Below are 21,442 nucleotides of genomic sequence, written 5' to 3'. Positions count from 1 at the left end.
AAAATAGTTCATGTGGCCCTCAAGTTGTGCACTATAGGATTTTAATGCCTCTGGAACTACCAAATATGTTACGATCATGTAGTGGCCGAGATCAGATTATCACCAATTTTAGCGAGAATGATATAATTGATAAGACATTAAATCCTAACATTTTTGATTGACCATTCGAAAAAATGAGTCAGCAATTAACTACGTACCATTAGAATCTATACATTCAATTTACTTGTTTTTAAACCAATGTCTTATACTATAGTCTAATGTACAGTAGCCAGATGACCGCAACACAACCATGACGATCGATACCGTTCATTTTGTTGTGGTTAGTGTTTTAATCATTCACGAAAATTTTTAGGTCTATCGGGTTTTGAAAGCCTTCTCGTTGGGACGCTACGTCCGATCAAGTATGTAATGATAAGAGATTTACTTCATTCTTGACAGAAATGGTTTAATCCTGCTTATTTATAAGATAGACGGTTCCAATTTTAAAAACAAAATAGTTCAAGCGGCCCTCAAGTTGTACACTGTAGGACTTTAATGCCTCATGAACCATCGAATGTGTTACGATCATATAGTTGCTGACATCTAATTATCACCAATTTTGGCAAGAATGATATAATTGATAAGACGTTAAATGTTGAAAGTTTAGATCGATCATTTAAAAAAAAAAAAATAGCTGTCCGCTACCTTTAAAAGGTATACATTGAATTTATTTATTTTTGAACCAAAGTCTTGTGCTAATCATTCTTGTAAATTTTTGGGTCTATTCAATTTTGAAAGGCCCTTCATCGGGTCGTAGATTCTTTATTAGAATATGGTATTTTACGTCTGATCAAGTATGTAATGATAAGAAATTAATAAAAAATCTAGTGAATCCGTGAAATTAATACATATATATAGTATCTACTCACTCCATCCCAATTTAAATGTCCCCTATGAATTTTTGTGCATTTTCACTTTAATTTGGTGTAAGAAAATAAAAAAATAATATATAAAAATATTTTTTTAGGGTTTGAAAATGAACGAAAATCCGCATTAGACATTTAAATTGAGACGAAGGGAGCAGAAGAAATTAACAATTGCAAAAAGAAAATTATTAAAATACAATAACATAAAACGATGTTGTTTCGAGAAGACCCAACCTTTTTCAGTCCAAAATACTAAAATTGCTTCACCCAATTTGAATTTTGATAAGCATGAAAGTTGTTAGCCCTCTGTGTTATTGTTCAAACCCAATTTGAATTACTTCAATCACAATTATGAGTACAAAGTTATATCCGAAATACTAAATAAATTAACTATGATTGAAGGTAATTAAAATTGGGTTTGAATCATAACACAAAGTGCTACAATTTTTATGTTTATCAAAATTGCTAATTTTAATGTTTAAAGGTTCAAAATTACATTCGATTCAACTTTAATCACTATTTTAATGTTAATATATACTATATATATTAGATGTTTCAAATATATAATGAAAATTAAAGTATGTGTAGTGCAGTTGGTTGTAGCTTTGAGCATATAGAGGCTTGTGTAGTGGAATGACTTGGGTTCAAAACCCAAAAGGTGCAAGAAAATTGTCTTTTTTCGTCAAGTAACCTTTCGGCGACGCAACAACTGGTGTCGCCAATAGGCTACCTTTTGGCGACGCAAAACACGTCGGCAAAGGTGTAATATTTTTCAAACATCAACCATACTTTCGCCGACGCAAAGTGCGTCGCCAAATCTCCTGCCTTTTGGCGACGGAGGTGTTCGCGTCGGCAAATACTATTGCTGACATAGCAACACTGACGGCATGCCAAGTCGCCAAAACCCTTTGCCGGTGCAAATAAGCCTTTGCCGACGTAATATTGTGCGTTGCCATAACCGAATTTTGTTGTAGTGCAATCTGTTAATTTTTAAAAATCATAATTAGGTATGGAGTGTTGCTATTTTGTACTTTTTAGTTTTAATGCATTTACATTGCTATGCATGGAAGATTTTGGAGGAACTAGAAAAGAAATTATTGATGATCATGCACAGAGAGAGAAATTGAGTTTTGAGATCCAAAACGAATGAACAAGGCAAATTCTTTAGAAAAATGAGTGTTGAATTAGGCTTCATTCGTTTGAACATAAAATATTTTTCAATATAAATGTCTTTCATGCAAAATGATTATGCCAAAAATAAATTTCACGTTTTCAATATCTGGTGTTTACAGTGAAAATTTTCTTGAACAACTCGGTTCATATAACCACCACTGAGGACCCATATTTTCCATAATTTGTTACCCAATTAGAACATCTCTCTCTCTCTCTCTCTCTCTCTCTCTCTCTCTCTCTCTCTCTCATTTTGATAGTTAAATTCTGATGGAAGAGAATTAATGTGACAGAACGAGAGGGTGGTTGGTTCGTGAGGATGCAGTGATGCACCATCGAAAAATGACTTGCATATGTGTTTTATGGCCAGGTCATCCTCTCCATTCCCGTATGATGTTTTATTAACAAGTAAAAAACGTTTTTTGCCCATATTTTGTGAACCAAACACCAAAAATTAGGTTAAGTCATCGTTCCGTTAAGGAAAATAAGTACTTATTTTTTAAATAAGTATTTACTTTTTAAAATTTTAAATTAAAGGTGATGTAATGTGAAAGAATGACATGTCTCGTAAAACGAGAAATAAGTACTTAAAAAATAAGAATTTTAGTGCAACGGGACCTAAATATCTTATATGAAAATATTTTGTTATCAAACAACCGGAGTCCTAGTGTGTATGAATATTTTTGTTTCAAAACAAACATTTATATGGAACTTAAATGATATTTGGTCAAAACACATTTATATGGAAACAAAATGAGTTCGGCACATTAGATTATAACTTCAAGAGCTCATTTTTTTTTCCCCAGATAAGTGTGTAACTATGTCCTGATTACATATTATTTCAGGTTCTGTTAGAATTTAAATATTACGTGACTTTAACATTCAACGAGCTCTACAATGTGAACGAAATTGATCATTAAAATGAACTCGAAATGGGATCGAAACAATCTCAATCGCACAGTATGCTGTTCTACCCCAAACAACAGAGAAGCCGTATCCTAGATTTACAAAATACTCTTATATAGCGCTCTAGATCGATTATATATTACTCCGTAGTTTAATATGACATTCCGCTCTTGCTTCGAATATTCATTTCATTAGTAGATTTTAGTAAAGAACAACTATACGAGAGAAGTTTTGGCATCTGCATCCCCGAGTAATTTATTTCATGTTCTCGGGTCATCACGTAACGGTACCTCAAATTATTCTCTACTACACATTTTTGTAAGTTTCACAGACTCTGTGATAAGACCGCACAAATGAGCAACAAGGGGTTTGACTAAGTAATTGTGAGAAAACAATAAATGGTATTCTATGAAGTCACAAGTTTCACTTTTACAAACGCTAAACATTTCAAATTTTGGCGCCACTGAAAGTTATGTCCTGTCATGTCATGTCGTTGACCCAAATATTCTGTTATCAAACAAAAAGACCACACAAATTTGTGGTGAAAAAATAGTTCAAGACGTTATATGGCGGTGTTACAGGGGCATAAATAATTTTCCCACCATGCTGCCCACTCCGCTAACGCATGGATTAGGTGGCTTTAGATATCAATCTCCTCTCCGAAACAAGGTTAAACCTCTCGCTGTCCCCGCGGTAGGTGAGTTGGCGAAATAAATCTCTCACTTATAAATACGAGCCTCTGCTTTCCCTTCTCTTTACATTAGTAGTTTCTCTCCTAACTTTCTTCACCAAACGCACTCTCTTTCCCCTAAACCCAGAGACTAGTTTCTTTACTCTCTCCGAAGCCACCAAACCACAACCCTCGCCCGAAAATTTCAACATGCCGTCAGTCTCCGGCCAAACCATCTGCGTCACCGGCGCCGGTGGCTTCATCGCTTCTTGGATGGTCAAATTGCTCTTGGAGAAAGGCTACACTGTCAGAGGCACCGTCAGAAATCCAGGCAAGATTGTGTTTCCACAAACGTGCTTTTGTGGGTTTTTTTTCCTGAATTTTTATTAGGTTTGTGAGTGTTCTTTTCCTGAATTTTTGTGTTTCTTGGATTGGCTTTTTGTGTGTTTTTTTTTTAATTATTATCTTAACTTGTCTGAGTAAAATCTACCGGAAACGTAAAATCATGGTAAAAAAGGAAAGCATTAATGCAGCATACTGTCTTTTTTTCTCCGTCTTTTCCGATTTAGTTCAAAAAAATCAGGGAATAATTGGGTGTATGAATTGTTTCAGATGATCCGAAGAATTCCCATTTGAGAAATCTCGAAGGAGCAGAGGAGAGATTAACTCTGTGCAAAGCGGACCTTCTGGATTTCGAGAGCTTGCGCCTGGCCATTAATGGATGCGATGGCGTTTTCCACACCGCATCCCCTGTTACTGATGACCCAGTAAGTTAAAAACGATTAACTATGTCTAAAACTCGATGAATGTTCCGCTGTTTGTTTGGACAGAAAATAGAGGAGAAAGAAAAAGAAAAACAACAATCCATGATGGTGGAAAAAAATTTTGATGCCGGATGGATGTATCCCACGTGGCACCATCCGACACTGAAATTTTTTCCATAACGGTGTGAATGGAATGAAAACATTTCACTAAAATCCAAAGCAGATTATGGGTTTGTTTTCTTGGGCTCTGCGGCGCGGTTGAGTGACGTGCATCCCAACCCAATTTGTCTAAGTGGGGTGGGTGCCAGACATTATTAGAGCACACAAAATTGTATAAACTCCACGTAAATATGTGCTAATAGAGGGGTGTTTGGCAGCGGTACCCAGCTGTGGTTCATTTCAACAATCTACAGCTTAGATCTTATTCAAGTAATAAACGGTTCAGATTTTTATTGGCTCAAATTAAATCCAAGCCGTCCGTACCGATATGGACGGCCGCTCGGCACCATTGCCAAGCACCCATGTTTGGTAGCATCTCCCATTCCCCCGGGCTGCATGTGGTGGTGTGAACTTTGTTTGATTTGGGAGAGAGAGATAGAAAAATGAAAGTAATATTTCAAGAGAGAGCTTATTGGAACCGTGCGAGAAGTGAGGGTTTGGTTTTTGGAAGACCAGAAACGAACATGGTCTACACAGTCTGAATATTCAATCCATGGGTGGTGTGCGGTTTTGGTGGTCCCCCTTGGCACGATGTTTTGATCTTTAATCATTGTGACGTTCATGCGGACGTATAGTTTATTTGGTGTTATAGAATTTGGTTGGGTAAGTAAGATATTAGTAACGCCGCGTGATCCAAAAATGAAAAAAGAAAAAAAAGTGGTAATGAAAAATAGTTACGTACTACTTTATATTAGGGGTTTAAAATATATATTTTTATAAATAAAATTGACCGTCGATTTTGTTCAAGATAAATTGATCATCCCATTACTAATATCCAAATAGCTTAATTTGTTGCATGAATAATCTTCACAGTGAGTGCTATATGGAGTGGTTTAAAGAATGTGGAGCGGCGAATATATTTTGGGGCTGGTGGAGGCTCCAGCTAGCTCCGCCCATAGCGTTGTGTAGTGGCGAATATATATTGGGGTCGAGGCTCCAGCCCCTCCCAAACTTTACTTACTTTTTGCTAATATTAAGTTTTAATTTTGATTATTTTTATATAGTCAAATTTCAATGAGATTTTTGAAAAAAAGTTGGCTTGTCATTATTCGAACCCCCTCGAATCATAATACTCCCCAAGTGTTTGCGCAAAACAACCACCAAAATTTTGTGAAGAAGTCTGTAGATGGAGATTTTTTCAGGTTAAATTGTCTTTCACTTTCTTAGCAAGTGTGTGTGATCTGAAGGAGGAAATGGTGGAGCCGGCGGTGATTGGAACAAAGAACGTGATAGTTGCAGCTGCGGAAGCAAAGGTTCGGCGCGTGGTGTTCACCTCATCCATCGGTGCAGTGACCATGGACCCTAACCGGGGGCCTGACACAGTTGTGGACGAGAGTTGCTGGAGTGATCTTGAGTTTTGCAAGAACACAAAGGTAATCGTTTGGTTTACATTTTAGAAAGTTATTTTTGAGAGTTGGAGTGGTAATAAATAGAAAGAGTTGGTGTTAATGTTGAGAGAAAGATTTATTCTGCTTTGATCTCTCATACTACTCATTAATGTTGAGTTTCTAGTATTAAAGTATTAGATCATGGTGTTTAATTCACATTGTGTTCGTTTGGCGCGAGTCTGCATCTAGTTTGTCAATTCTGTTGTTCGGGGAACTGTTGAACTCGATGCCCTTGATAAAGCTTAATAAAAAAAACAGATTCATGTAGTCCACCCTAATTGATTAATGGAGTACTGAAAATAATGAGACTGATTTTGTTGATGTTTGAAATGGAATCCCAGAATTGGTATTGCTACGGGAAGGCAGTGGCAGAACAAGCGGCGTGGGACGAGGCGAAGGAGAGAGGAGTGGACCTAGTTGTAGTGAATCCAGTACTGGTTATGGGACCATTGTTGCAACCCACACTCAATGCCAGCATCATCCACATTCTCAAGTACCTAAATGGCTCGGCAAAAACTTACGCCAACTCGGTTCAAGCCTACGTGGATGTTAAGGACGTCGCGTTGGCACATATTCTGGTCTACGAGACCCCCTCTGCCTCTGGCCGGTACCTTTGTGCGGAGAGCGTGCTTCACCGCGGTGACGTGGTTGAAATTCTGGCTAAGTTTTTCCCTGAGTATCCCGTTCCTATCAAGTAAGTTCAATTATTTTCTTAAGTGCTGTGCAAAATACTTATAGTTTTCTGCTTTTTGATGGATCTGACTTGCAGCGGCTCCAATAGTGTGGCCCTTAATTTTCATGGAATCAAAATTTGGTAAAGTGACTCTAATATTAAGAAACCTATTCTTTTGGCTTGGGATATGGCATAAGAATTGGCACAGCATATGGAAAAATAAATAAAAAATCTTTGTTGCTTTTGTTGTGACAAATCTAGCAGTCTGTATATTATGGAAGATTATTAATTTTCACCTGCGCACCGCCAAATGATGGCTCTAAAGACCTTCTCCATCACACATTGGCGTGGATTCCGTCGCTAAGCGTGTGGCTTCTACATCAATGCGTGGTAAATAAAGCTCTTGGAGCATTGAATAAACACTCGTATATTACTAGTGGAGCTTCCAATAAGACCCTTTTAGAAATAATTACTTATTTTTTGAAATAAAGTGGTGTATTATGATAGAGTGATCTGTCTTAGGAAGCGGAAATAAATACTTATTTTTTCAGATTTAAATTTTAATTAAGTCTAAAAGAACGCAGTCAGTCTAAAAAGTAGCATTGCCTAAATTGCTAAAAAGTCCCTCCAGCTTTCATTTTCCCACCTTCATGCACGGCCCTTTTTTGAACTTTTCTTTCCTTTTTCTCCATTAAATACATGATGGAATGGACTTTTGGGACTTGTCTGAACCTAATTTTGAAAATTTCACTCTTAAGGCTCGTTCCAGAAAATTTTTTAAAAAATAAACAATTTATTTTACATTTTCAAGCTCAAAAATAATGTAAATGAAAAATAATTTTTCAATTTTTTTCATTGTATAAAAGATCTCGATGAGATTTTTCAAATAAGATCCATATTACATATTTTTATATTTCAATAAGTTCATAAATTTTAAACTTAAAATTGTCTTCTTAAAAAATAAGAATTTTTATTTTTTTGTTCTGAAACGGCGCCTAACTCTCCCAATGAGACTGTTGGGAAGTACCAGTTAGTGGTAGTTAGTGGTCCACCTAAAGCCTTCAGCTAAAAATATATATTAAAGACAAAATTTAGTAGAGTTTGCAAGAATTCTCAAAATATGTGGTTATGAATTAAATTTTTTAATTTTTTAATTTTTTTTTGTGGTGGTGGGGAAGTGGGTGCACCAAATTTATCTTGAATCCATCATTATATGATAGGGACATTTGAACCTCGTCTTTTTTTGACACCTATGGCTATAATAGACCTTTAAACTAGTGGATCTCTTGATTTCTCACCTACCACGAGGTCGTTGTCACAGTTAGGTTTTGAGATTGTATTCCAATCTAAAATCTTGGGAGAGGCTGGTTTTTGAAAAAGTTTGTCTACAGCTCGAAGGACTTTTGACAAGTTATTTTTGCTAAATGAACTTTTAGTTAGTTTATGTGAAGATCTATGTTTTTGTGGACTAGCCCGTTTAGTTCGTTTAGGCCTAATAGGGAAACCCAGCCGATGTACTAAAAACTTGGGTACTAATTTCACTCTTTTTCGTTTATTTTGTAATTGCAGTAGGTTTTTTGTCCTCTGCCTTGTGAGTGTTTGTGCATGGAATCTCCCTAGAGGGTTAAAAATGAAAGTGATGGCTATCTTTTTGGGAGCAAACCAGGATAGAAAAGCTTGCCCAAATAGCAGCCTTACTAGATTGTACTCCTTACCTTACTAGCGGGATGAGTGATACATCCCGCCAGGGCCGGCGCTCTTTGAGATTCTCGAGACCTAAGATGAGGGGAAAAAAATATTCATATGGAGAAGAAAAAAAGAGGCTCCTAAGGCTTGAACCATGTATCTATTGGATAGAGAAACCAACCTTTTCCACTGGGCTAGCTAGCTTCTCTTGGATAGAGGAACTAAGATTTTCTACTAGACTAACTAGTTTATTTGTTATATAAGTGCTAGATTAAATATATATTATATGTCTGGTTATACCTATCTAGGATCCTAATTTTGATTCAAAATCCGGAGGTTTAAGTCCGCCGCCTTGCTCGTCTCGGTTTAGAGCCAGCCCTGCACCCCGCTAGCATTGATGAAGTTACAATATCGCCCTTTCATGTGTAAATCTGTTTAAACATCGTAAATTTATATGGAAAATGGCGGAAAAAATAATTGCAAATATGAAAAAGTGAACCACGAATTAATTGCCAAAAACTTTCACATAAGAGGAGGAACAATAAAAACTCTCTACATCTGTTTTTCCTATCCAATTTTCTTTCTGCCGGTAAAATCTCTCTACATACTCCTCATCCAAATACTAAAAACAGCCTGTTTCCATTACAGGACTGGGGCCTAAATAATTGAAGGACACATGTATACTTTCAGTCTTTTTGTCATGTTACTCAAAAGTGCATTGGTTGTATTGAAAGATTGGTCCCATTGTGATGGGCGATTCGTGACACTACTACTTAGTGCCAGAGACTTTATGTGAAAGTTGTGGGTGTCCATGCTTTCCCTTTCGGCTTTCGTGAGGGGAAGTGCAAGTCCTTGTCAAGTGTGCATCATTTATGACATCATATGGTTTTGGGTAGTTGAGGAGGGGGTTGGAAAAAGTTTACTGGATCCCTCCATGGGTACATCATATGGTGTCCTATACCTTCGTCACAATCACTAATATAAGTATATGGGTACACCGTACATCATTTGGTGTCTCATACCTTTGTCACAATCACTAATAAAAGTGTGTAGGTTTCACGTAAAAGTGTGATCGGAGAACGGTGCCCCCAAATTGGACTTGTGTTGCTAAGAAATGCTAGTACTATCGTAGCATTGTTACATTGTGGAACGCATGTTAATTAGTCACGATACGCTTCTGTTTGGAACGATAGATTAGGCATCTGAAAAGAACTTGTGATACGCAGTCTCACACCGGAAGTCTACATAGGTGATCCTTGAGTATATAAGGAACCATGTAAATTACTACTAGTGACCTAGATTTAAGCATTTTGAGCTACGTGGGTAGGCTTCAATAAGTTGTTGGGCTTAAGCATTCAGTTGGAAGTTCTTTGAGCTATGTAGGTAGGCTCCTACTTTTGTCATGTCACAGTCCAGAGCGTGTAGCTTACCACATTCCCATTGCTTATGCCAGAACTTGCTCTAGTTCACAGAGAACTCGGCAATTTGATAAAGCATGTCGTCCCCTACACCGAGGCAACTTGTTTTCACTCTTGATCCTCCCAGATTAACTCTATGCATATTTCACAAGGACTATAATTTTTCGATCTCAGATTTCACAAGTCAAATGCTGATGTTCTTGTTTCTGTTTTTTTTGGGGTTGAACGCAGGTGCAAGGATGAAACAAAGCCAAGAGCAACGCCATACAAGTTCTCAAACCAAAAGCTGAAGGACCTGGGTCTGGAGTTCACAACAGTGAAGCAGTCACTGTACGAAACAGTCAAGAGCCTCCAGGACAAGGGTCACCTCCCAATACCTACCCAACAGCAGGATCATGAATCTATTATCCGCATCCAATCTTGAAATTCTCCCTTTGTTGCAATTAATAAAAAATTAAGGGATGATCTAAACTAGATCATAAAAAAAAAATGTGGATTTGGTTTTATGTTTTGCTCCAAAGCCCTCCTCGGACTGGTCGTATACTTTTTTAATAACTAGGTTATAATTTGTATATGCCAATGTTTGGTCGGGTTATGTTGTAGTATTCGTTTTCATCTTGTGGAGTGGTTTGACATTAGTATGATTTCAATTAATTACATTAGATTAAATTAAACCTAATATTATCAAATGTTAATTTTCCTAATGTTGACTTATTAGTTGTCCTCCATAATCACCCAGCCTCTTGTGATCTAGTCCTAATCAAACCTAACTTATTGTACCAAGGCTAGACACTAGTCAAATTAGCTCAAAAATGACTAACCTACACCCACCCGTGATTAACCTACGCCCTCCTATGTGCCATGTGCCTCGGCTTCAATCCAATTATGGTTTCTGATTTGAGTTTAAATTCTTTCCACCTACGGTTGAAACATTGGGGTTTTTCACCACCATGCATTTTTTATTGTAACTTCAACCTTATATCTTGTAGGGTCCACAGAGTAGTATATCCAACATTGGACATCAATAGATATGTCAAAAATCAAAATTTTGGTTTATAAAATGAACTAGTGCTAGCCCTTGCCTACGGCACTACGCATTCCTGTTGGAAGGAGATGGCAGTTGTGTGATTTAGGTGAAAACCATGGACACTTAACCGGGAAGTGGGAGGATGCACTACAGCCTTTGGATCAAATGAATCTAAGTCGTTCTAACAACTTGTCCTCACACCCTTCTATTTTATAATAGAGATAGTCATGGAAGCCTAACTTCAAAATCTATGACCGTCCATTCTGTAACCAAAATTCAATTTTCAATATATCTATCAATATCTTATCAAAATGACTTATTTTTTTAAATAGATATATTACTCTGGTGGATTGAATTTCACCACAATTTGATTTATTCGTTGCAAACTTACAACCATTATTTGTTCCAATAGTTTTATAGTTTCAGGGGTTACTATGAGAGATCAGATGAAGTTTCACTAACCTTGTTGATTGTTATTTTGATTTTTGATAACTGATTCATCAATTAGTTATGTTGTACTACCTGTTTTTTTTGAAGTTTAAAAAGGAGAATAAAAGTCACGCTTGCTTTTTTTGAGTCTGACTTTCCTTATTCTTTTTTTTACATGACTGATTACATGTACATTTGTTTTGTTAAGTTTGGATTTTGAGTGACGTTTTTTGGGAAATGAATGAGAAAAGATAGGTGGAGGAAGGGATTTGATAATGTCACGAAGCATTTTTTTTTATTGCCACAACCGTTAAATGCTCTCTTTGACAAATGGACTTCCTTGTCCTTTGCTCTCAAAAGTAATTAGAGCCGTAATTTAATGTTCCCAAATTGCCCTTTCCTAATCCTAAAAATGCCTGCCATTCTTCGAGCTGTACAAAACGTCAAAAGTGATGACCCACTTCTTTTGGCAGCTAAGAAAATCCAACCCTACATAAAAATTCGGCCTTTTCCTTGTTTCAATTTTTTTTCTTTTATATTGTTCCCCACTTTTTTTTTTCTTTGATTGGTATTAGGGAAATAATATTGCCCCCACCCCTAATAAACAAACACAAGATCAAAGGAGTCTCAATTTTAACTTTTCTGCTCAATTAAAAGAGAACAAACATATCACAATAGGAAAAACTTCATGAAAAATATCTCACAATAGGAAGGCCTTTCTTTCACCTGAAACAACTGGTGTAATCATTCATCCCAAATCCAGACTAAAATTTTGAAAACAAACCTCAAAAAACATTGCCCAATAAAGTATCAATTGCTAGTACTTTTAAGCTCAACAAAAACAGAAAATATCATCTCTCCTGGAAATATAATCCTAAGCACAATCCTCAAAAAAAAAAAAAAAAAATTGCCCAATGAAATACCAAGTGCTAGTACTTTTAAGCTCAACAAAATAAAAATATTTCTCCCCAGGAAATAATGGAAGCCCATGTCTTCAGAGACACATTCTTCAATTGAGCACTACGTTTGTCTTCAAACCACAAAATTCATTACCTGCAATAATAAAATTTAATTTAGTTGACTGATTTTAAAGACAAAAAATGTACCCAAAAAAAACTTAACCTCAAGTCATCAATCCAACAAAAAGTAGTCAAGTGAAGTAGGAAGTGAATTTCGGCCGAGCACATCCACATTACTCCCGATGTCTTCAAGAGTAACTATATGATCAGAATTCATAATATTTGCCACTGATAAAAGAAATAAATAGGTCACTGCAAAAAAAAAAAAAACTCCAGCAGAAAGTATGAATAGCTAGCATAGGCTCCTGTCTTGTATTCCAAAAACCCCCCAGTCATGGAGATGTCAAATTGAAGAGAGAGAAAAAACGTACAATGGGAATTGCAAAAGTCTGTTGAAAGGGAATACGTATCAACAATTTAGGAAAGAAAATCAATAAAAGGGCAATTTGGAAACGTTAATTTAAGGCTCTATTACGTTTGAAAGCAAAGAACAAGAAAGTCCATTTGTCAAGAAGAGCATAAAAAAATGCTTCGTGGCATTATCGGCTCCCGTAGAGAAATAGTAATAATAATTAAAAAGAAAAATTTATTAAAGACTGTACGCCGAGAAAAGAGTTGATTCTAAAGACCCAAAACGAACACAGTTTTTTGGGTTTCGTCATATTAGTGATGTACAATTTCCTACTTAATATTTCCAATGGTTTGTTATAAGTCGCATCAAAACCTAACCATAGCAACACCGCTACAAAATTATCTTTTAATAGGTCTCCAACAATCACAATTATTCAGCACTACTTTAGAAAAATCGCTGGGAAATTTGTTGGGCCTGCGGGCGAGAAGTTTTTAGGTGCAAATTGGGTATCAAGTGGCGGTACCCAACGCGCATTTGAGTTGTTCAAACGTATTCTGGACAGTCCAAATCCGACCACCTCTCTCTCCTTCGCCGATCACTCTCTCTCTAAAATTCTGACCGTCTAAAACACGTTTGAAAGGCTCGAATATCCGCTCGGATACCACATTGACTATACCCTATTTGCAACCAAAAATCATTACGGAAACAATGTTTTCTTCAAAGTGGAGAAAAAGTCGTCCTCAATGCACACAATTCGAAACACTTGTTTATACTAGTGAAGATGAGATAAACGTGCTTTGTTTCACTTTCTTTAACAGGGAATAATACTCACAAGACAAATTAAGTGCTCCACATACACAACTCCTAATCACAATTTCGGATACAATTGTGTTCAAAACTGTTTGACGCCTGTAAACCCGTGTTCATTGAACAGCTCTCGACACAGTTGATTAGACTAGACTAGGAATTGTTGCATATCTTGCCCATTGTTAGGTGGAGAAGAAGAATATATTAAGGAAAAATCTAAAATCAGCCCACTGGACTGACAATAAGAAATGTGAATGTGTATTAAAAAATGTAAAAAAATATATAGAAATATGTATTTTTCTTATCCTCTTATGTGCTTATTGTCAATCCACTGGGCTGACAATAGAAAGACCGATATATTAATACAACAAACACTTAGAAACCACACGATTTCTCTGTTTAATTAGACCAAACACTTCCATTAATTTCTCCCTCCTCCTTTGGAAACTTTAATTCAGAAGTTACCGCATCTTGTTGACTTTTTTGTCCTTTCAGATTCCAAGAGATTTTAATTGTATTTTTCAAGCAAGTGTTTCTGCTAACTAGACCACTCATTCTCAACCACCCATTCTATTAGTACTTGTTTCTTTCGCGTGAGTAGGAGTATATGTTTTGTGAATAAAGTTAATGCATTCCGTGGCATGCATATGTCATTTTCTGTATCTTACTTGTATCAAACTACGGAGCTTATGTGTTAAACTCGTTGAGATGTTTGCTTCGGATTGTGATGTCGATTATCCTTATTTTCTTTAGTCTTCGCTTCTGGATCTCTTTTGGTTTGTAAAATGGATGTGCAGAAAGACCACTTTACACATTGGTCGGGGAAATATTGTCTCTCGCCACCACATAATCATTGTAGGGATCTCAACTCATCTATGTCGTAGCCAGCTCAAGTCAATGTCTCACTGCGTGTTTTGGCCACTAAAGAGTCTTCTTAGCCCCACCGTTGTACTACTATGAAGACATTGAGTGAGGAACTCCATATGTTCACATTGCGTCATCAAGGTTGGGGTGGGAATTTTCGACACGACACGAGAACCCGACACAAAATTAGCGGATTAAGATCAACTATTTTTGACACGGAACACAAATATAGCACGACATGATAACACGAAAAGCTAAACAGGTTGGGTTAATTAGGGTTGAGAGAATTCTAACACGAATACGACATGACACGACACAGGGTGAGAATTTATAAAAGGACACGATAACCCGACACAAAGTTAACGGATTAGGGTCGGCTATTTCTGTCACGAAACACAAATATATATAATACGACACGATAACACAAAAAACTAAATATAACGTGTTAGAGTTGAGAAAATTCTGAGAGAAACACAAGATGATACCACACGACACAAAGTCTAACCCGTTAGCAACGAGCAGATGGAAGAACAGAGATGCCAAAGATTTGAGCTGGCTAACCGAAGGTTAGACCGAGCCGTTGGGCTACAAAAGTAGAAATAAAACCAATCTGGAACCTGGGCCTAAGATCGTGGGCTTTAACCCGGGCCATTTTCTAGGCTAAAATAGACTGTTTCTTTCACTATGGATCTTCTCTAGAGGAAAAATCAATCCCAACTTTGGTCACTAACTTTTTCTTTAATGGATCCGTTTTGATTATGGATTCATGAACGGGAATGATTTTCATACTCCCCTTTCTGATATATTCACCCCGTTTTTTGTCTTTTCAGTAAAACTTTTGTATCTATTTTTCCCCTTAAAGACAAGAAAAAGAGTGCATGCATAAAAAAAGAGACTGTGAAAATCATTTTCCATCATGAATTATAATAAGGAACATTCTTTTTATACTACTAGTTATAATGTACTATCTGTTAATACAAGTAAAAATTGGATTAAATTATTTGTCCTATTGCTATGTATTTTGGTCGATGTTGGTTTTATTTACGATGTAGAATTTCAACTTTGGATTCTATTATATTTGTTGTACTTGAACTAAAACAAACAAGGGAAGCAAAAACTTAATAGCATAGTACGAACATCAATGATTGAGAATTCATTTATTGATCAGGTTGGACGCTCTCTAAATACAAATTACTTAGATTTAAGTCACTTAATAGCATAGTACTAACATCAATGATTGAGAATTCATTTATTGATCAGGTTGGACACTCTCTAAATACAAATTACTTAGATTTAAGTCACTAGTCAGCGGTTGAAACAATCTCTATTCCCCCGAGATGTTTAAGCTTTAGGTTCGAATCTTATCGCTGCTACAAGAATATTTCCTCGCCTTATAATTCCGGTTTAGATAATCCTTGATTTGTATATATCATGGTTGAAGGGGAAATTGTGGTAAATGTGAGAGATTGTTAAGTGGAGTCTACGTATCCACGAGTCCACTTGATTAACCAGAAAAAAGAACGTGGAATTCCTCGTCAACTCCCAGTAGTAGACTTTGCAATAAATTAAGTCTATTTTTTTTTTCTTACAAAGAATTCTTTAATATTTTTCTGGGGTTGAATTGAAAAGAAGAAAATAGGAATAAAATTACTGTTCCAATTTCTACAGTTGAACGGTCGAGTCTAACTCTAACATCATTCTAAGCAATTCAAATGTTCTTGATTAGGGAAAAAAAAAAAAGAAAAAAAAAACAATTCAAATGCTTGAAGTTCCTAAATGACAAAACCAAATGAATCATGCTAATAAGCTATAGAAGAAGAAGAATCTCTTTTAATTCAATTAGTTAAAAGAATAAAACAGGAAATCAAGAAAATGAGAGTGATTTTTGCACTTTCCAAAGTGTTAACTGCAATATCAAGAAGTGCCAAGAAAATCAGATCGACACAGAGAATTTCAAACTTTGATCGTTGTGTCCGGACTTTCCAAAGATGCAAGTGTGTACTTACCAGCTTTGCTAGTGACACAGATTTTATGTGCACAAATTATGATGTGGGACTCACTGCGAATTTCATACAAACGATTCAAGTGGCTCATTAAATTTAAAATTGAGAAATTCAAACTTAGAGAAATTGCTCTGGTCTTTGATTCTAAGCACATGTTTGGATGCAAGTGTGCGTGTACTTATTTGACCGGTTTGTCACTGGGACCTGGGGGAATTTAATTCCAGAGGACCTGAATAAGGAAACCCCAGAAAGAATTTCGTAGGGCCATCCTGTTTTTGGAGTTTTCAAATTTGGATCAAAATTTCTCTCCAGTGTCCTTTTCTGTGCATGAATACGTACTTGTACGTATAATTTGGTTAATTTGTGGAAGGTGAGTAGGACATGAACTCCAAGCACTGATCAAATCTTGTGGGCCCATGTTTTAATTGGCGTGGTAGACCTTTTTTTCTTTTTTTTTTTTCCTGTAACAGGGCAGTTGAAGGTAACAACCGGATAAACATTCGGGTTTAGGTGTTTGGGCTTTCCTTGTTTGTTTTGGGTATGGGTTGGGCTTTATTGTTTCTCCTTGTTAAGGACCCTATCGACCCTTGGGTGTTTTGGGCTTTGCCCTTGTGATGTTCATCCAACTCTTTGTTGGATTACCTTCCCCTTTTTTCATTTTTTAATAAAAATTCATCTTTTGCTGATAAAAAAATAAAATAAAATTCGGTGGTTCAAAAGAAAAATGGTTGACGGCAAGAGCTGAAACTACAAGTTTAAAGGGACGTATAAGCATTTTACTTGCTTTATGCTCCTCGTCCCCCACTTGATTTGAAATGTCCCATGTAGATCACTGGCCTAGTTATCTTGATTTTGCCCATAGCTCAAAATAGTAAAGTCTAAGGTACTAGTAGTAGTCTACATGGTTTGTTATGTATACCCAAGATCATGTATGTAGGCTTCCGATATGGAACGGAATATTACACGATTGGTTGGTGTGGTAGATCTCATCGCATATACGAGAGGTTTAAAATATTTTGAGAAAAGGGGAGAAGAAAAAGTTAAAAAGAAGGAAGGAAGGATATAAAAGCATGAGAAGGAAATAAAATATTTGTGGTTTGGTTAGAAGTTAGAACCCATTTTAATATTATGGAACCGTGTTCTAATTTGTTTGTTACTATGAATTCAAACTACGAAGACCGTGAACCCTTGACTTTTCGAGGAACCGTGAATTAAAGATCCCATATCTAAAACGAACCAAGATCGTTCCATGTGATCTAAGTATAATGTAGCACAATCTTATATGATTATTTCAACTGAAGATTACAATTTGGGTTCAGTAATATGATTTCATCAGAATTCATCCATTTATAATTAGTCCAAATCCATCTATATTTAAATATAAATTTTAACTGGGCCAACTTAATGAACCCACTAATTTTATGGGTTTTGGATGGGTTGATAATGGATTAAAAATTGCTCAAACTTAAAAAACACATCCATTCTTCCACCAACTTAAAAAATTCAACTCAATCACGGATCTCTTTCGAGAGAGAAAGTTGTGGCGGAGAATAATAGTCCGGTAGGTTGAATTCCGGCCCGGGTCCGGTGCTACTGCTGTGCGACGTCCTCACCAAATGTAGAGAGAGAAAGTTGTGGCGGAGAATTCAATAAACATACACAATAGTACTCCATATTTGTCCACTTAGCTTATTTTTTTGTCTTTATTTAAATTTTTTTCGTATTTGTTAGTTTTTTTTTGTCAATTATTGCTTCTTCATGACAAGACAAATTTAAAAAATAAAAAATTACGATCGAAATTCAATTTTTTTTTGAATAAAAACGAAAAAATTGGCTTATTTTTGTCTTTATTTAAAAAAATTAGATTTCAATCGTAATTTTTTACTTTTTAAATTTCTTTCTTCATGATAAAACAATAATCCCAGAAAAAATTTCAAAAAACTAACAAATGCGAAAAAAATTGAATAAAGACAAAAAAATAAGTCAAGTGACTTATTTAGCCGAATGGGCCTTTAGTATTTTCTCTTACCGCCTTGATTTTTTCACGGCTTTGAAAGGTTTGAACTTTATTTGGGGAATGGAGAATTTAGGCTCTGTTTGATGAATTGATACAGGAATGAAGGGTTTTGACTTTTGAGGTTGTGTTATCTTCTGATGATCTTAATTCCAAAGTTTTGAAGGTTGTATTTCCTTGTCGGTTACTATTTTATTTCAGGAGATTATTAATGCTCTGCTTTTATATTCTCGGATATGTGCCCAAAACGAGAAGATTTTCAGTGTCGAGCGGGTACAACGAGGTCACCGGCGAATTCGGCCCGTCTATTTCAATTTTGGACGGTTCGGATTTAGAGAGAGAAACAGAAGAGAGAAAGAGGAGAGGAGAGAGATTGATTCAATTTAGGCCGTCCAATACACTTTTGGATGGCTTGAATGTGTTGCTCAGGCATCACATTAGCCGGGTGATGTGATACCCACCAGCACCGAAAAATTTCTCAAAACGACATGTTAAAATAGCCGGAAAAAAAATTTAACTTTTGGAAAACTCCATTTGAAAAAGAGAGAAAAGGAAGTAAAACGGGGCAGGTCGGGTGAGTTTGGGCATGATTTGACCCATATTTAACCCGATCCGTTTTAACCCACATACTATTGATCCATATTTGACTCGTCCACATTCAACCCATAACCCGTCCAAATCCATCCAAACCCACTCATTTGTCACATCTAATTTAAACTGTTCATTTAATAGCAAGGCTGGCTCATAAATTTTAGAGGCCGGAAGCGAACCTCTTGAATGAGGCCTCCCTATATCTTCCCTCCCATTCGACTCCTCAAGCGTCTGCATTTCTTTCTTCTTCTTTTTATTGGCTGCGCGGCTTTTCTTTTAGGAGTTCTTTTTCTCTCTAATTCCCTTTAACTATAAAAAAATTTGATAATCCAATATAGATGGTAGCGTAGGAGATGGGGTCTGATTGAGTACTTTGCAACCACTGAACTAAAAATATCTTTCAGGCTCCAGCCATTTCTTCTTCTTCTTTTTTAACGCCTTAGTGTTACTAATGAGTAATTCCATTATTTGGACATATTTTGTGACTTTTAAATTTCAATTGGGTCTATTTTGTATAAAGGAATCAAATATATATATATATATATATATATATATATATATATATAAGAATCAAAAAATTTTGAGGGCCTCGTTTTTAACTTTTTTGGTGGGGCCAGAAACGCGAGCTTCCCCGGCCTTGACCATAAGCAGGCCCTGTTTAATAGACCTTAATGTATTCATTAGTTGTGTAAAACATCATATTGATCGAACATCTGCAAGTATTCGTTCAAATCGCATTGGTCATAGGAGGGTGTTTGACCGTCTAGTTATTATGTGACAATTACGTATCATTCAGGTAAATGCTACTATCTGATCAAGTTGATTTTTCGTTTGAACGATGAACACATTGAGACATGCAAAATAAATGGCTAGGATCGTCAAGCGAGAAATAGTGGGTTCCATTTTGCGTTATGTGAGGCTCAAATGATACTCCCTCCGTCCCAAATTGCTGGCCTCTCTTTCCACATCATGTCCCAAAATGCATGTCTCATTTCTAAAGACACCCTTCAAAACAGGGTCACTTTCCAATTTTACCCTTGAAAAAGTACTTTTCCATCTCAATTGGCATGTCTATTATCTTTTGTTTTATAACGATTTTCATAATTTTGAAAATTTTGTATAATAAAACTAATTGATATCTATCAAATAATATCTATCTATATTACATATATTTTGAGTTTCATATAAAAAGTTAGACCCCAAAATTGACCTCGATAATATTGACCGGGACTCAGGGACAAAACAGAAAAGACAATACAAAATTTTCACATCCTTTAATAAATTGAATTCTCCAAAAATGACAAACAATTTGGGACGGAGGGAGTAGATAACTAAAGAGAGGACCCACATTCAAACTAGACGACCTCTCTTATTCTAACTTTTCTTCTTTTTGACATTTATATGTCCTATATTAAGATATCAAAGGGCAAAACAATAAGGAAATGACCAAATTTTTTTGGGTCAAAATTAAGCTATATGGTTGGGGAAACCAATACTGGATATACCTAAATTTAGGATATTCCAACGTGCATTGCACTTTGTTGGTAGCACCAAATATGTGTTCCATCCATTGAACTACATAATTTTTTTGCTCTTGGATTTTTCAAAGGAATATGTTGGAAACCATATGAAATGACTTGCTCATTCAATTATCTTTAGACTAAGGAGACAAAATTAGCGTTATTTGATATAAATACTTGTTCATTTCATTTCATCTCCTTCACATTCTGTTATAAAATGCATAAATCAAGGGTAAATTACATTTGGCCTTTTTTAGAATTACTCCTGACTGTAAAAAATTACTTGTGGCCGCAAAAAATTACTCTTGCCCGTGAAGAATTACTCTGGCCGTGAGGAATTACTCATGGCCGCCAAGAATTGCTCTTGGCCGATTGAATTACTCTTAGCCGCGAAGAATACTTTTGGCCGCAAGGAATTGCTCTTAGCCACGAATAATTGCTCTTGGCTGCAAGGAATTGCTCCTGGCCGTGAAGAATTGCTTTTGGCCACTAAGAATTACTCTTGGCCACAAGGAATTGCTTCTGGCCGCCAGGAATTACTCATGGCCGCAAATAATTACTCTTGGCTACAGAAAATTACTCTTGGTCGTAAAAAATTGTTCTTGGCTGTTAAGAATTACTCCTGGTCTGTTGTTTTTATACGTGGTTTCCACAATTGGGTTTTCAAGCAGGCCACTCGGGCTTTATTAGATTGAATTGGGCTTATTGGATTAAAACACTATTTTTAATCTTCGGTTTAGGTAAAAAAAAAAAAATCAGGGCCGGCCCTGGATAATAAAATCATGTACTGCTTAGTTCTCACTAGTCTTCTAGTATCATCGAAAATAAAACTTCTTTATCGAAGATTTTAGTATCTTTTGCATCACTCACAAATACTACTTCAAACACTATCACGCCCTTAAAATTTACCTCTCATCACCCTTCAATTTTTTAATTTTATTTTTGTTTTGGTTTTTGCACTTCAAATTTTTCATCTTTTGTTGCATCTTTACTTTAGCGAATTTTCACCAGGATCAT

The 21,442-nt window shown here is 36.1% G+C and overlaps 1 protein-coding gene and 1 long non-coding RNA gene across 2 annotated transcripts; one reads left to right on the top strand and one right to left on the bottom strand.

Moving 5' to 3' along the window:
• Positions 1–3,526: 3,526 nt before the first annotated feature.
• Positions 3,527–10,478, top strand: LOC131312082 (cinnamoyl-CoA reductase 1). Its single transcript, XM_058339815.1, has 5 exons — positions 3,527–3,982; positions 4,264–4,418; positions 5,822–6,007; positions 6,364–6,716; positions 10,031–10,478. The coding sequence occupies exons 1-5, from the start codon at positions 3,862–3,864 to the stop codon at positions 10,221–10,223; spliced, it is 1,008 nt and encodes a 335-aa protein (XP_058195798.1). The 5' UTR covers positions 3,527–3,861; the 3' UTR covers positions 10,224–10,478.
• On the bottom strand, positions 7,248–10,035 carry LOC131312083 (uncharacterized). The gene is made up of 3 exons (XR_009195695.1): positions 9,404–10,035; positions 7,686–9,342; positions 7,248–7,445 (listed from the first exon to the last, which is right to left on the bottom strand). It is a non-coding gene; the product is annotated as an uncharacterized LOC131312083 (long non-coding RNA).
• Positions 10,479–21,442: the final 10,964 nt, after the last annotated feature.

Source organism: Rhododendron vialii, chromosome 12a (assembly GCF_030253575.1).
Source record: "Rhododendron vialii isolate Sample 1 chromosome 12a, ASM3025357v1".
NCBI lineage: Eukaryota > Viridiplantae > Streptophyta > Magnoliopsida > Ericales > Ericaceae > Rhododendron > Rhododendron vialii.
Note: the sequence above shows the minus strand (reverse complement) of the source record. Positions and strands in the feature narration are given on the sequence as shown.